The sequence below is a fragment of the Coregonus clupeaformis genome, chromosome 23, assembly GCF_020615455.1.
Source record: "Coregonus clupeaformis isolate EN_2021a chromosome 23, ASM2061545v1, whole genome shotgun sequence".
Classification (NCBI taxonomy): Eukaryota; Metazoa; Chordata; class Actinopteri; order Salmoniformes; family Salmonidae; genus Coregonus; species Coregonus clupeaformis.
Window position 1 is genome coordinate 26,943,755 of NC_059214.1, and position 16,608 is coordinate 26,960,362.

The window sequence follows — 16,608 nt, forward strand, 5'->3', positions numbered from 1 at the left end:
ACAGGGCTGACGAAACGCACCACAGACTTGGTGCGGGGAGCAGAAATGGGCCGGACTGGGCTGGCGACGCGCACCACAGACTTGGTGCGGAGAGCAGGAACGGGCCGGACAGGGCTGACGAAACGCACCACTGACTTGGTGCGGGGAGCAGGAATGGGCCGGGCCGAGCTGGCGATGCGCACCGTAGACTTGGTGCAGTGGCAGGAACAGGCCGGACCGTACTGGGAACACACACCACTGGCCCTACGTGGGGATCAGGAACAGGCCGGACCGGACTGGCAACACACGCCAGTACCTCTCGCCGTGCCTCTACATCTTCCACCCCCTCTTCGACCAGTGGCCCCCGTAACCTGGCGGCCTCCTCTGCCAATCCGCTGGGCCGCTCTGCCGCGGTCTCCTGCTGGCCCGTCGTCCACGGCGTTAGCCCCCCCCTAAAAATTTTCTGGGCTTCACTCCTACCCGTGGCCAAGGTCTCCATGTCCCTCGCCAGCCGTTCGCCCTTCTGCCACAATGTCAAGCCCCTCTCCTCCTCATCCGGCTTGACCCAGTCGAGGAGGCGAAGGAGATCTGTTAGAGATCTCCCTGGCGATGGCTCCTGGACACGCTGCTTGGTCACATCTTGGTGGTTTCTTCTGTCACGCTCGTCTAAGGAGGAGGACCAAGGCGCAGCGTTGAAGGCAAACATCTTCTTTATTTGATAAATGATCACACGATCAAAACAACAAAACGAAACCGTGACGTCCCTGGTTACATACACCAACCAACACGGAACAAGAAACCACAAACACAAAGTGAAAGACAGACAGTTAAATATGGCTCCCAATCAGAGACAACCAGCTGACACTCGTTGCCTCTGATTGGGAGTCACTCAGGCCAACATAGAAATACAAACATAGAATTACACACCCTGGCTCAACATAACAGTGTCCCCAGAGCCAGGGCGTGACAGATATATGATCAATTTGCGTAGTTCCACTAATTCTGATACACTGGACTTTCTGTTTACTTAAAGGACACCTTCAATCTTGTTGAATATATCACCCAGCTTCTCCTCTCTAGGTTTATTCTGGGAATTAGGGTGCGGTTGGGCAGGAGTCCAATTTCCCCCTCTCTATCTCCCTCGATTATTATCGTTCCCTTGCTTCAACGAAAAATTCATAATTTAATTTGCTAATCTATTGTTTAAATCGACATTTTGGTTTTGTTTGATTATTGTAAATATCATGTTATATTCATTTCCCACACACTCTCTAGTAGATCTAATTTTTTCAATGTTTATTCGTCCTGTATGACCTCTAAACTTTCTTTCTGTCGTTTCAAAAGCTCTACCAAACCTTTGTAACCACAATGCCCTGCATTCCTCGCGCCACAGTCTGACCTCAAAGTTATCTGTTTTAGCTATAGGAAGCATGTATGTTGACCTGATTTTAGGAATAGCCCATGTGGACTGACTCTTTTCATAAGGTAGATTATGTTGCTCCATTACCAAATTACGTAATGTCTTAACTTACTTTTCCTCCTTCCTAATTATATTTACCAGCCATTGTGCACTCATTAAATTCCATGCTTTATACTACTCTTTCATATGATTTTAATCCCATTTTGGGTTGCTTATGGCTGTATTATCAATCATATACTTTTGCGCTACTTGTAATTTATCCCTTTTAAAACTACCGTCTTGAGGATAGTCATTATCTGTCCATGCTGACCTATCACTAAGATATGGTTCCACATAGAAAAACCCTAATTTAATTTACATCCATTTGCACATTGTCTGATTTTCACTACTTTTACAAGAGACTTGTTCTAAATGCGGATTTGCCTGTAATAATTTCGTCATTTCCTTTCTCTCTCTTTGAGGTAAATGAAGCTCTGCTTTACTCTCAATGGTGACTGTTTTTCCAGATACCGGTCTACTAAGCTGGCCATTCATTACTTCTATTAGTTCATGCAATATTAGTAATCAAATACTTGAATCAAATCCCCAACTTGATCTTTATTAAAATGTTGTTTGCCTATTTTGCCATTGGTGCCATGATTCAACATGCTTAATTGTATCTGCTCTGATTCTTCATACAGTATGAGTTATTGTTCACTCTCTCTCCTCTCCTGACCATTTTGAGTAATTCACACAGGACTAATTCTCTCTTCACCAAAGTGCTCTACCTCTTAGAGGATTGAACCTCCTTAAGTTATACTTTTCCTCTATAGTGCGCTTAATCAATGATGTCTTATTTTAACTGTAACCTTCTACCAAGGACTTTAATCTTCATCCCTAAGCTTGCTGATGACTTGAACCTCACAACTTTTCACATTATAATGTTGTCTTTCTACCAAGGACTTTAACCTTCAAACAAGGACTTGAACCTTCAACAAAATACTAATTTTCCTAAGCTTGCTGAGGACTTGAACCTCACAACTTTTCACATTACAATGTCATCTTTTTACCAAGGACTTGAACTTTCAACCAAGGACTTGAAACTTCAACATTAACCTTCAACCAAGGACTTGAACCTCCAACTTGAACCTTCAACCAAGGACTTGAACCTTCAATGGTTGAGGCCTTGAACCTCTTCACATCTAATATATCTCTCTCACTTAGGACTTGAACCTATCTTATCACTTATTTCATGACTTATTCCATGATGATACTACACATCTCTTTAAGTCCTACACCCACTCCTGTATTCTCTTTTGTCTTTGTACTCATTACTCTTAACACACCCTGTTTCGAATCATAGCACCATGTCATTGTGTAATTTGATATTTCTCCTTACATCTATTTACGTACTCGAATACCACTCATCTGTTCCCATAAAAAAAATTGAATTTTAAACGTTTGTTACAGCTCAGCTTTACCACAGTTAAGCTGAATTTGACATAATCAAAAAAATGACAGTCTGCTTACCTGTTAGTACGGCTGTAAACTGCATCCTGTTCGTTTAGACGTCAATCTGTTATGATGAGTTTCTAGTATCGAGAGGTTCAGTATGTAAGAGAATATGGGACACAGATGGAGAGTTGATTCAGTCATTATTTAATGGTTACAATAATGGATTCAATGACAGGCGGTACGGACGTAGCCTCCTGCTATATGAATGACTTCCATACAAAATCTCTCAGTTTATATAATGCACTCCGAGCTGCTTCTTCCAACATCTGCCAACCATCATTGAGTGTCACTCATCTACCACAATAGCATCCCCATACTTGGTATTGTCACCCTAGACAGGCCATTCCATCACATACACCTTCTAAGATTAGCACAAGTGGCCCCCAATCTATCTTGGCACGCAGACCTTCTGTCCCTCACCAGTGACCTCTATAACACATGGCGTGTCCTTGTCCTCTCTCCCTCACATACATCTTATGAGTTTTACATACATTAATGAATCTTGTATCACAAATCATTATAACAGGGGCGATATAGCACATCTTCCAACAGGACAACGACCCTAAGCACACAGCCAAAACAACGCAGGAGTGGCTTTGGGACAAGACTCTGAATGTCCTTAAGTGGCCCAGCCAGAGCCCAGACTTGAACCCGATTGAACATCTCTGGAGAGACCTGAAAATAGCTGTGCAGCGACACTCCCCTTCCGACCTGACACAGTTTGAGAGGATCTGCAGAGAAGAATGGGAGAAACTCCCCAAATACAGGTGTGACAAGCTTGTAGCGTCATACCCAAGAAGACTCGAGGCAGGAATCGCTGCCAAAGGTGCTTCAACAAAGTACTGAGTAAAGGGTCTGAATACTTATGTAAATGTGACATTTCTAAACACCTGTTTTTGCTTTGTCATTATGGGATATTGTATGTAGATTGATGAGGGAAAAAAACAATTTAATCAATTTTAGAATAAGGCTGTATCATAACAAAATGTAGAAAAAGTCAAGGGGTCTGAATACTTTCCGAATGCACTGTATATACACACCATATACACACTCACTCACACACACTACATTGACACTCGCACACGATACCCACAAACATTCACATACAATACATATGCACATACACACACACAAAGCACACACACGCATACCGACACAACACAAACACATATACATACACATTAAACATTCACACACTCACAATTTTACACTCATAATTTGCTTCTTCTACACTGTTCTTTATTTTACTCTTATTATTATCTATCCTGATGCTTAGTCAGTTTACCCTGCCTTCATGTACAAACTGCACAGGGACGGCCTGTTCAATAGGGCGATATGGGCGACGCACTGCCAAACGGGAAAAGGAAGGGATTTTTTTCTAATCAATTATATCACGGCAACAGTACTAGTTATCAGTGTTCTAATCTGATCTGACTGCCACTAAATGTCAAATCAGGCTAAAGTCGTGCTTCAAATGGCCCCGCCCGTTTTTGGGGCGATTTCAGTCAGGTTGAAAATCGCCCAGAAGTCTCTCATAGCCTGTCATGTAAAATCTATTTTTTCAAATTTCAAAGCTTTCAATACATTCTCTATGGGTGTCTGTGGGCTTGCACTTACAGCTTTCGTCATACGTGACGTAACCATGAACGTAACTAAGAAAATAGCAGCTAGCAGCGTCTCTGTTGCGACCTGCAGTGTGGCGTTATTTTATGTTTTTAATTTGTAGACTTAGTTTACAAACATTCTGCCAACCATGGATTTTTACAGTGGTGGGTTTTGGACTGATCTTGTTGATCGTGTACATACCCGCTACGAACGGACTAAATAATGAAAACGCTGCTGGCAGCGGAATCCAATACAGCTGGGAGACTTGGCTGGATGACAGAGTCCCGGACAGAGAAGTGGAGCCGGCCGGCTTCACCCTGGTCAGAGCGGACCGCGATCCTGGTAAGAGAGCGACTCTGTACCCCCCGACATTGAACTGCTTTCTGTGTCACTGCGACCTTACTATCTGCCCCGTGAGTTCCCCCAATTGTTTGTTACCGTTGTGTACTGTTGATAATCACAAGTTTACTGGAGAACTGAGACCAAGTAGAGACTTTGGACAGGGTGGATATGGTATAATAAAGGCAGTTTATTCAGAGGTAAAGATATCTGGAATCGCGTGCACGGACCCGTTCGTCAAACTCTTAGGGAACTATCTGAAGAGAGCCCCGAAAACATTGTGTGCAGACATTTTATACAATAAATGATGTAGGTTGAATCTAGTAGTTCTGATCTTCTGATTGGTCCTGATGAGTTGGGCGAGGTCCCCTCCACTGTTGCATTGGCTCTGAGTCGGGTTCTCTGTCTTCAAATGTTCAGCCTAAAGAGAGGGGATTTTTGTGTGTGTTTGTGTGTGTGTTTAACAGTGATGATGTGTGTGTGTGTGTGTGTTATCAGTGATGATGTGTGTGTGTGTGTGTGTGTGTGTGTGTGTGTCCTCAGAGCAAGAACTCGTGAGTTGGAAGAACTGAGAGACCTATGGCGTGGGTGTTGTCCTTGGCCACCTGCTGACAAGGCTGACAAGATAGGACTCTTTTGTCCATTGTTATAGGATAGGAACAGCATTGATTGAAAACAAACGCCCAACACAAAATGGGTCATGCACAAGATTTTAGTCAGACCAAGCTATAACATTATATATTTACTACGACAGTACATTCAACCAAAAGCTAATATAACAAAGGCATCAGAGATTATTTATAATCTGTCACAGAAACTGGAATCCATCTCCCCAGATCAGTCAATAAATGCTTCTGGTATTGACTTATATGCTGCCCCTGTCTTCATGTTGTTGCTGGACATATCTTTTTTAAAATGTGTGTAGGTCACCTAAATCATCAGAAAAATTGCCCCTCCTGAGAATTTTTTCAGGAGCCGCCACTGAAACTGCATGTACTTCAAATACCTCGTACCTCTGCACGTTGATCTGGTACTGGTACTCCCTGTATATAGCTCCATTCTTGTGTATTTTATTTTATTCCTCTTGTGTTACTACTTTATTATTTGTAAACTCGTAAGCAAGCATTTCATGGTAAATAAAGTCTACACCAGTTTTATTTGGCGCATGTGACAAATAAAATTCGATTTGATTTTGATTTCACTTCATTTGATTAAGACGAATGTACCAATGTAACAATGGATGTGGAAATTGCCTTTTCCATTTTATTGGGTGTAATTGCCAATTGGGTAATTGTATGGTCCTGGGAGGGGTCAAGTATTATAAACTCAGCAAAAAAAGAAACGTCCTCTCACTGTCAACTGCGTTTATTTTCAGCAAACTTAACATGTGTAAATATTTGTATGAACATAACAAGATTCAACAACTGAGACATAAACTGAACAAGTTCCACAGACATGTGACTAACAGAAATTTAATAATGTGTCCCTGAACAAAGGGGGGGGGGGTCAAAATCTAAAGTAACAGTCAGTATCTGGTGTGGCCACCAGCTGCATTAAGTACTGCAGTGCATCTCCTCCTCATGGACTGCACCAGATTTGCCAGTTCTTGCTCTTCCACCAAGGAACCTGCAAGTTCCCTGACATTTCTGGGGGGAATGGCCCTAGCCCTCAACCTCCGATCCAACAGGTCCCAGATGTGCTCAATGGGATTGAGATCCGGGCTCTTCGCTGGCTATGGCAGAACATTGACATTCCTGTCTTGCAGGAAATCACGCACAGAACGAGCAGTATGGCTGGTGGCATTGTCATGCTGGAGGGTTATGTCAGGATGAGCCTGCAGGAAGGGTACCACATGAGGGAGGAGGATGTCTTCCCTGTAACGCACAGCGTTGAGATTGCCAGCAATGACAACAAGCTCAGTCCGATGATGCTGTGACACACCGCCCCAGACCATGACGGACCCTCCAACTCCAAATCGATCCCACTCCAGAGTACAGGCCTAGGTGTAACGCTCATTCCTTCGATGATAAACGCGAATCCGACCATCACCCCTGGTGAGACAATACCGCGACTCGTCAGTGAAGAGCACTTTTTGCCAGTCCTGTCTGGTCCAGCGACGGTGGGTTTGTGCCCATAGGCGACATTGTTGCCGGTGATGTCTGGTGAGGACCTGCCTTTCAACAGGCCTACAAGCCCTCAGTCCAGCCTCTCTCAGCCTATTGCAGACAGTCTGAGCACTGATGGAGGGATTGTGCATTCCCTCACTGTATATAGTGCACTACTTTTGATCAGCGCCCAAAAGTATTGCACTATATAGGGAATAGGGTGCCATTTGAGACGCAGCTGGGCTCTCCTCTTCAGGTTCAGGTTGCACATTCTAAGCACCTGGGTCTCTGTGCTCCTTAGTGCAATGTCCATGTCCCATTCTCCCTGGGCAGCCTCAGGGTGATGTAGAAGGGACACACTGACAGTCAGACAACTTTGCCTTGGTCTCCTCCTGAGAGCTCTCCTTTATCTACACAGCTGTGGACATTGGAAGTTGAACTACTAATATACAGAGAATGTTCACTGAAAATGTGTTAAGTGCTCTGACTTTTCCCCTTCTCTTAGTACAGGAGTTTATTTCCAGTGATATATGTTCATGTGTTTCCAAGCTGCTGAAAGGCAGGCAGAATTCACTTGACAATCTAAGTTTGTGCTTTGCCAACATCCACCAAATGTTTGTATTTCAACAATGCTTGTCATCTTCCTCAATTAGTAAAGGCAACCAAATTGGACAGAGGGGTTGATTGTGGACAGAACGATTTGATTGTGAATGAATGTTTATGTATGAAGCTTATCTGCCACCAAATTGAAAACAGCACAGGACATTTTCCTTGAAGACACTGACTAGAAATAAACGTTGGCTATGATAAGACATTTCTTTCTACTCTAATATTTTGTGTATGGGTGAATCAGATGTTCTTTGCTTCGTTGCTCCTCCGTTTCTTCTTTCTCCAATCTCTCATCAAGTCTCTCACATATCTCAGCTTGGATTTCTTATGAGAAAAATATTTTCCTGTTAAAATTTTATTTTCGTAGGCATGCATCCTCTCTTGGCAAAGCACCAACACCGATAAAAGGCAAGAAGCGAAGCACTCAATGATGTGATAGTTTTGATAAATTCTGGAGTCTCTATATGCGGTGCGCATACTGAAGCCTTTGAATAAGCAATACGCTTTGAAGAAATCAAAAGGCCTGGGTCAGAGGAAGAGGATGGAGGAGATGTTATATTTGTAGCCAGATACAGACTTAACACACTCCGTATTCACCGCCTTCTGAGTCTTACAGCACACTACAGTGTAAATTAGCTGCTGGCAGGTTCCTATATAAAAGAACAAACCATGTTGAGACATCTTTCTGTTCATCTTAATAGTCGAGAGGTGAAGAAGGAAGACCTTTTGTCTCTCTCATGACCATGCCTTCCACAGACAGATGTTATATGTGTTCTTACAGATGTAGGATCTTAATTTGATCACTCCTTTGTTTCTGATAATTTTTCTGCACAGCAGGAAATGCAAACCTGTAGTGTATTTGAGGTTTAAAAAGGCTTCTAAAGTTTGTCATTTCCACTTACAAATGCCAGACTTGATTTGCCCTAACAAAAAATGCATCAACCCTGAAAAAATTGCCATTAATTATAATCCACAAAATAATGCAAATTGTATGTTGCTGCAGAATTATTTTCCTGCTGTAGAAAACTGGATCAAATTAAGATCCTACATCTATAGAACACTGTTCTTCCTAGAACATCCATTCAGTGAGTTCACTTTGTCATTATGGGGTATTGTGTGTAGATGGGTGGGTAAAAAAATCTATTTAATCCATTTTGAATTCAGTCTGTAACACAACAAAATGTGGAATAAGTCAAGGGGTATGAAAACTTTCTGAAGGCACTGTAGCTAGAGACAGGGAGGGAGGGAGGGAGGGAGGGAGGGAAGAAGAGATAGAGAGAGAATAAAAATATGAAATAATAGCGTTGGCTGGCGAGTCAAACCGTCAACAGTCATTTGAAAAGGTAAGCCCATTCTGTCAGAGTTAATTAGATAAGTCTATTGTTCTCTCTCTCCACTTTTTCTTTTTCTTTCCTTTCTTTCTTCTGTACAGACTATGCTATACCATCTCGGCACTCTGCTCTCTGTACCCCCAGCTTCTGTCAATGCTTTTCACCATTAGCTGCAGGAATTTAAAGGAATAAGTTTGTATGCATTGTAGTGAACACAAAAAGTACTCATTCGCTAAAGTTTTCATGTACCGAATAAAAATCTAAAGTTCAATGTGTTTCCATCGCATTTTGCGTTAAATAGCAAATGTGTCTACTCTGGTCTTGGCACATGCGCTCTAACCAACAGCTCGCAGATACAGTGCGGGTAGGCTAGTCTACATGATGAGATTATTATGGATAAGAGCAATAATATTTGTATTTGTCAAACGGCAGTCAAGCACCGATCAGCATGTCGCCAGAATCAGACCCTAAATATTTATTGTAAAGGAGCATCAAGATCACCTTGCACTTTCACCACCCTGTGAAGGTCATCCTAACTTATTTCATCTGTAGCCTAATAAACTGCATGGTTTCCCGAGTCAGTGGGAGGACCACACAACATATCACAGCGTGACTCGATATGATGGTTATTATATCAATATTTGCATAATTAATTTTACTTACACAAAAAGATCCCACCATGTTGAACTAATTATCAGCATTTATACAATTTGACCGAAAATTCCTGTTTCCATCACAGCTGTTGCGAAAAAAAAAAAAAAAGGTATAACTTTACTCGCATAAAAACTGTGGATGGAAACGTGGGGTTATGTCTGTGATATATGGTTGTCCCACCTAGCTATCTTAAGACTAATGCACTAACTGTAAGTTGCTCTGGATAAGTGTGTCTGCTAAATGACTAAAATTGAAATGTAAAATGTTAAGGCTGAAAATGTTCCCCCAGACTAAAGATTGAGTCAGCAGAACTGAGTGAGCTCAAACAAAGAGGACATTTGGCCATAATGACCATCGTTATGTTTGGAGGAAAGGGGGGGGGGGTGGCTTGCAAGCCGAAGAACACCATCCCAACCGTGAAGCACGGGGGTGGCAGCATCATGCTATGGGGGTGCTTTGCTGCAGGAGGGACCGAGGCACTTCACAAAATAGATGGCATCATGACGAAGGAAAATTATGTGGATATATTGAAGCAACATCTCAAGACATCAGTCAGAAAGTTAAAGCTTGGTCGCAAATGGGTCTTCCAAATGGACAATGACCCCAAGCATACTTCCAAAGTGGCAAAATGGCTTAAGGACAACAAAGTCAAGGTATTGGAGTGGCCATCACAAAGCCCTGACCTCAAGCCTATAGAAAATGTGTGGGCAGAACTGAAAAAGTGTTTGCGAGCAAGGAGGCCTACAAACCTGACTCAATTAAACCAGCTCTGTCAGGAGGAATGGGCCAAAATTCACCCAACTTATTGTGGGAAGCTTGTGGATGGCTACCCGAAACGTTTGACCCAAGTTAAACAATTTAAAGGCAATGCTACCAAATACTAATTGAGTGTACAGTGGGGAAAAAAGTATTTAGTCAGCCACCAATTGTGCAAGTTCTCCCACTTAAAAAGATGAGAGAGGCCTGTAATTTTCATCATAGGTACACGTCAACTATGACAGACAAAATTTGAAAAAAAATTCCAGAAGTTCACATTGTAGGATTTTTAATGAATTTATTTGCAAATTATGGTGGAAAATAAGTATTTGGTCAATAACAAAAGTTTCTCAATACTTTGTTATATATCCTTTGTTGGCAATGACACAGGTCAAACGTTTTCTGTAAGTCTTCACAAGGTTTTCACACACTGTTGCTGGTATTTTGACCCATTCCTCCATGCAGATCTCCTCAAGAGCAGTGATGTTTTGGGGCTGTCGCTGGGCAACACGGACTTTCAACTCCCTCCAAAGATTTTCTATGGGGTTGAGATCTGGAGACTGGGTAGGCCACTCCAGGACCTTGAAATGCTTCTTACGAAGCCACTCCTTCATTGCCCGGGCGGTGTGTTTGGGATCATTGTCATGCTGAAAGACCCAGCCACGTTTCATCTTCAATGCCCTTGCTGATGGAAGGAGGTTTTCACTCAAAATCTCACGATACATGGCCCCATTCATTCTTTCCTTTACACGGATCAGTCGTCCTGGTCCCTTTGCAGAAAAACAGCCCCAAAGCATGATGTTTCCACCCCCATGCTTCACAGTAGGTATGGTGTTCTTTGGATGCAACTCAGCATTCTTTGTCCTCCAAACACGACGAAATGAGTTTTTACCAAAAAGTAATATTTTGGTTTCATCTGACCATATGACATTCTCCCAATCCTCTTCTGGATCATCCAAATGCACTCTAGCAAACTTCAGACGGGCCTGGACATGTACTGGCTTAAGCAGGGGGGCACGTCTCGCACTGCAGGATTTGAGTCCCTGGCGGCGTAGTGTGTTACTGATGGTAGGCTTTGTTACTTTGGTCCCAGCTCTCTGCAGGTCATTCACTAGGTCCCCCTGTGTGGTTCTGGGATTTTTGCTCACCTTTCTTGTGATCATTTTGACCCCACGGGTGAGATCTTGCGTGGAGCCCCAGATCGAGGGAGATTATCAGTGGTCTTGTATGTCTTCCATTTCCTAATAATTGCTCCCACAGTTGATTTCTTCTAACCAAGCTGCTTACCTATTGCAGATTCAGTCTTGCCAGCCTGGTGAGGGTCTACAATTTTGTTTCTGGTGTCCCTTGACAGCTCTTTGGTCTTGGCCATAGTGGAGTTTGGAGTGTGATTGTTTGAGATTGTGGACAGGTGTCTTTTATACTGATAACAAGTTCAAACAGGTGCCATTAATACAGGTAACGAGTGGAGGACAGAGGAGCCTCTTAAAGAAGAAGTTACAGGTCTGTGAGAGCCAGAAATCTTGCTTGTTTGTAGTTGACCAAATACTTATTTTCCACCATAATTTGCAAATAAATTCATTAAAAATCCTACAATGTGATTTTCTGGATTTTTTTTTCTCAATTTGTCTGTCATAGTTGACGTGTACCTATGATGAAAATTACAGGCCTCTCTCATCTTTTTAAATGGGAGAACTTGCACAATTGGTGGCTGACTAAATACTTTTTTTCCCCACTGTATGTAAACTTCTGACCCACTGGGAATGTGATGAAAGAAATAAAAGCTGAAATAAATCAGTCTCTCGACTATTATTTTGACATTTCACATTCTTAAAATAAAGTGGTGATCCTAACTGACCTAAGACAGGGAATTTTTACTAGGATTAAATGTCAGGAATTGTGAAAAACTGAGTTTAAATGTATTTGGCTAAGGTGTATGTAAACTTCAGACTTCAACTGTATACACCTGTTCTGAAAGGCCCCAGAGTCTGCAACACCACTAAGCAAGGGGCACCACCAAGCAAGCGGCACCATGAAGACCAAGGAGCTCTCCAAACAGGTCAGGGACAAAGTTGTGGAGAAGTACAGATCAGGGTTGGGTTATAAAAAAATATCAGAAACTTTGAACATCCCACGGCGCACCATTAAATCCATTATTCAAAAAAGGAAAGAATATGGCACCACAACAAACCTGCCAAGAGAGGGCCACCCACCAAAACTCACGGACCAGGCAAGGAGGGCATTAATCAGAGAGGCAACAAAGAGACCAAAGATAACCCTGAAGGAGCTGCAAAGCTCCACAGCGGAAATTGGAGTATCTATCCATAGGACCACTTTAAGCTGTACACTCCACAGAGCTGGGCTTTATGGAAGAGTGGCCAGAAAAAAGCCATTGCTTAAAGAAAAAAATAAGCAAACAAGTTTGGTGTTCGACAAAAGTAATGTGGGAGACTCCCCAAACATATGGAAGAAGGTACTCTGGTCAGATGAGCTTTTTGGCCATCAAGGAAAATGCTATGTCTGGCGCAAACCCAACACCTCTCATCACCCCGAGAACACCATCCCCAAGGTGAAGCACAGTGGTGGCAGCATCATGCTGTGGGGATGTTTATCATCGGCAGGGACTGGGAAACTGGTCAGAATTGAAGGAATGATGGATGGCGCTAAATACAGGGAAATTCTTGAGGGAAACCTGTTTCAGTCTTCCAGAGATTTGAGACTGGGACGGAGGTTCACCTTCCAGCAGGACAATGACCCTAAGCATACTGCTAAAGCAACACTTGAGTGGTTTAAGGGGAAACATTTAAATGCCTTGGAATGGCCTAGTCAAAGCCCAGACCTCAATCCAATTGAGAATCTGTGGTATGACTTAAATTATACAAACCCCCCAAAAATCAATTTTAATTCCAGGTTGTAAGGCAACAAAATAGGAAAAATGCCAAGGGGGGTGAATACTTTCGCAAGCCACTGTGTCATGTAGTAAAAGTCGTAAAATAGCTTGGTGTCTTTCTGTGGAGGTTTGGTGGTAATACTTGAACTACTAAAGTTCAGCAACAGAAGAAGAAGTCTGTAGAAGTAGGAGATTTTTAAACATTCTCTGCTGACAATAACAGTGTTCTTTTGAAGTATTCTAAAATATCAATACTATTTTAACAGTAGATTTTCTTAGGAACCACTTGTGACCTAATCCCGGAACCCAGACCAAATCTTGTGTGAACTGGCCAGCTAACAGTATGCCATGAAGGAGTACTTGAGAGACCTAATTAATCTTTTTAGCCAGAAGCCAACTTTTTGCCCTATGATTCCTCCCTTTGTTTCTACTCCTCTCAGAGGTTCAGTTTGGGCTGACCCTGAACTGGCCAATTTGTAAATTCCTCCCCTATTACAGAGATATCTCTAACACAGAGTGCTTTTCCCAGCTCTGAGCCCTGGGGCAGTGATGCTCTGCTCCTTGGAGTTGAGAGTGTGTTTGTGCCCTTTTAACAGTTTAAAGCAATCTCCCAGTCCAGCAAGCCTTGTCAAACAGTGAGAAACTGCTACCACATGGTGTAGTGTAGACCGCACTTAGAAAGCCTCTCAAAGCCAGAGCTCTGAAGCTTTCTACAGCATCTACGGGTATGAGGTTTTAACCTGTCAGCACTGTGTCAGGTGAGATCTTTCCAGAGCTCTGTTGGATCTCAGAGATAAAATGTTAAGCAGTGTCCTCTATTTAATATATAACTGATAGATCCCCATACCTCTGCTCATCAATATGAAACATCTGTGAATGAGAGCTACACTGGCTCAGACCGATAAGGTGTACCATGTGGCTATTGAGATGTAAGTCTATGGTGTGAGACTACCATGTAGATAAAGGTAAAAAAACAAGACATTTATCTGAGTCTCTACACTACATCTCTGTTCTAACCCTCTATCCTCTCTCTCTCTGTTCCCTCAGTGTGTTATGCTGTTCTGACCCTTTCCTCTCTCTACTCCCCAGCGTGCCAGTCTGTGTCGGTGATGGCTTGTGGCGGGACCTATGAGTACGCCATCGAGGAGTTCTGCCTGGGGAAATTCAGACTGGACATGGAGGAACTTGACCAGCATCACTGGTGCAGCTGGGAGGATACAGTGGAGTGAGTATTCTATGTAGCACTAATGTAGTATCTTAGTAGTATTCTATGTAGCACCTATGAAGTATTCTTATATTCTACAGATGTAGGATCTTCATTTGATCACCCTGTTGCAGGAAATGTAAAACTTGTAGTGTATTTTCTGTTTAAAAAGGCTTCTGAAGTAGACTTGGTTTTCCCTTACGAAAAATGTATCAACCCCAACAAAAATGTCCATTAATTATAATTTCATAATAATTCACATTTCCTGTTGCTGCTCTAGCAAACTGGCTCAAATTAAGATCCTACATCTGTATAGCATTCTATGTGTTGTAGCACCTCCATGTCATTAACATTACAGTCACTCCTCTACTGGGAGGGAGGTAATAGGGATATGTAACGTTTATTTAATTAGTATGTGCACAACCTTTGGCCTGACAATACTTGCAATTTGAATATGCTGGCGATAGGTTTTCACCTTTTCAACTTACCACCCTCTCTTGGCATCTTATTTGCATATCATTAAACTCTTGGAGGGTGACCAAAATGAATCCAAATGTAATAAGCGCAGCCAGTTCATATTTTAGTCATAAATGGCAAGTTCAGGGAAGGTCAGCTTCTTCTTTAGGCTCATATGGTTGAACGTTTTCGGGAGGATCTGAATGACTTAAGGCGGGCTGTTAACTCTAGGAGTAGCATCTTAAATGGAGACTGGGTCTGTGTCCAAATGGCACCCTATTCCCTATTTACTGGGGTACCACATACTATGCTAGTATACACCACTACGGTGGTCATCAGTCCAGTCTAGTGTCCTCCCACCATGAACCAGGAATGCTGGGTTGACAGGTTGTTTGTTGCCTGTTTGTCTGCCCCCATGGCTGGGGTTTTTCCTCTCTGGCTGTAATGTTAGTCTGGATTTGTCAAGCGGAGCCTTCTGGAGGGTGACACTGGCGTCCCAGCTGTCAGAGCAGGGCCAGGACACTCAGCCCTCTCTTGTCATTGACAGAACAGTCACCTGTCCCCCTCCCGTCTGTGTACTTACATAAAAATTACTCTTCCCTATTTCTCTCCCTCTATCCGTCTCTCCTTCACATCATCCCTCCGTCATTGAGGCTGGAAATGTTGATTTCTCATCAGGGGAATTATCTGTAAAGGTGTTTATTTTTCTAAATTCTTTGTGAATGGCTGCACTGATACAGTGCTCTGGGGATATGCAGCTCAGAGAGTATCTAATGCAGAACAGCTCAGCAACATCCCCAGTTCAGTTACTTGTCTTGGACATACACACCAGAACAGTACCAGTGTCTGTCGTAAGGCAAGGCAGACCACCCAGTGTTCACCACAGGAACCATGGGGAGCAGTCTCCTGATCAAGATGCAGTAAGGGCTACAGTAACCTTTCACTGTCTATATCACATCTTGGCAGGCCCTTTTATATTTATTATTTTAGTCAAATCTAGTCAGGTTCATGCTTAGAGGGGGAGATAAACCCACACTGGGTAAGGGAATAAACCAGTTTCAAGCAGTATTTGTATATGTTTTCTAGCAGCCAGTAAGAGTATTTGTGTATGTCAGGCCAGTGTTTTCATGCACACAGCCGGTGAGAGTGTTTATGTCATTCAAGCAGGCAGGCAGGGAGTCAGACAGGCAGGCAGGGAGTCAGACAGGCAGGCAGGGAGTCAGACAGGCAGGCATGGAGTCAGACAGGCAGGCAGGTAGTCAGACAGGCAGGCAGGTAGTCAGACAGGCAGGCAGGGAGTCAGACAGGCAGGCAGGGAGTCAGACAGGGAGTCGGGCAGACAGGCAGTGTCAGTGAGGGGCTGTTGGTTGCTGTTTTAAACACAGGTTGTTCCTCAGGGCAACGAAGACCCCCTGGTGTGTGTTCTGATGTACCCAGGGAGAAATGACCCCTGTCAATGCCTCTCATTTTCAAACCAACATATTGAGTCTCTTTGCTTATAGTATTGTGAGCTCACAGACACTTTCATTCCTGTCTTTCAATGCAGACATAATTAAAAGTTTGTTCTGTTTCGCAGCATGTGTATGTACTGTGTGTGCGCGTCCACCCCCCTACACCAGAGTTGACCTAGACAGTGATGGCATGTTATTGTTGTATCATGTTAGCGTTACCAACACTGCAGTAGAACAAACACAAGAGTGCAGGGTGAAAGGCACAGCCTCCTTAGTGATGATATATCTTTGTTGTAAAAATGTGATTCAATTTCA

At 43.0% G+C, this 16,608-nt stretch overlaps 1 protein-coding gene across 1 annotated transcript in view; it reads left to right on the top strand.

The window, feature by feature from the left end:
- Positions 1-16,608, top strand: part of LOC121536690 (receptor activity-modifying protein 1-like) — a 91,364-nt gene that overhangs the window by 51,619 nt on the left and 23,137 nt on the right. Inside the window, exon 2 of the mRNA XM_041844130.2 lies at positions 14,272-14,407. Coding sequence (XP_041700064.1) covers positions 14,272-14,407 — 136 coding nt within the window. The remainder of the gene's footprint in view (positions 1-14,271; positions 14,408-16,608) is intronic.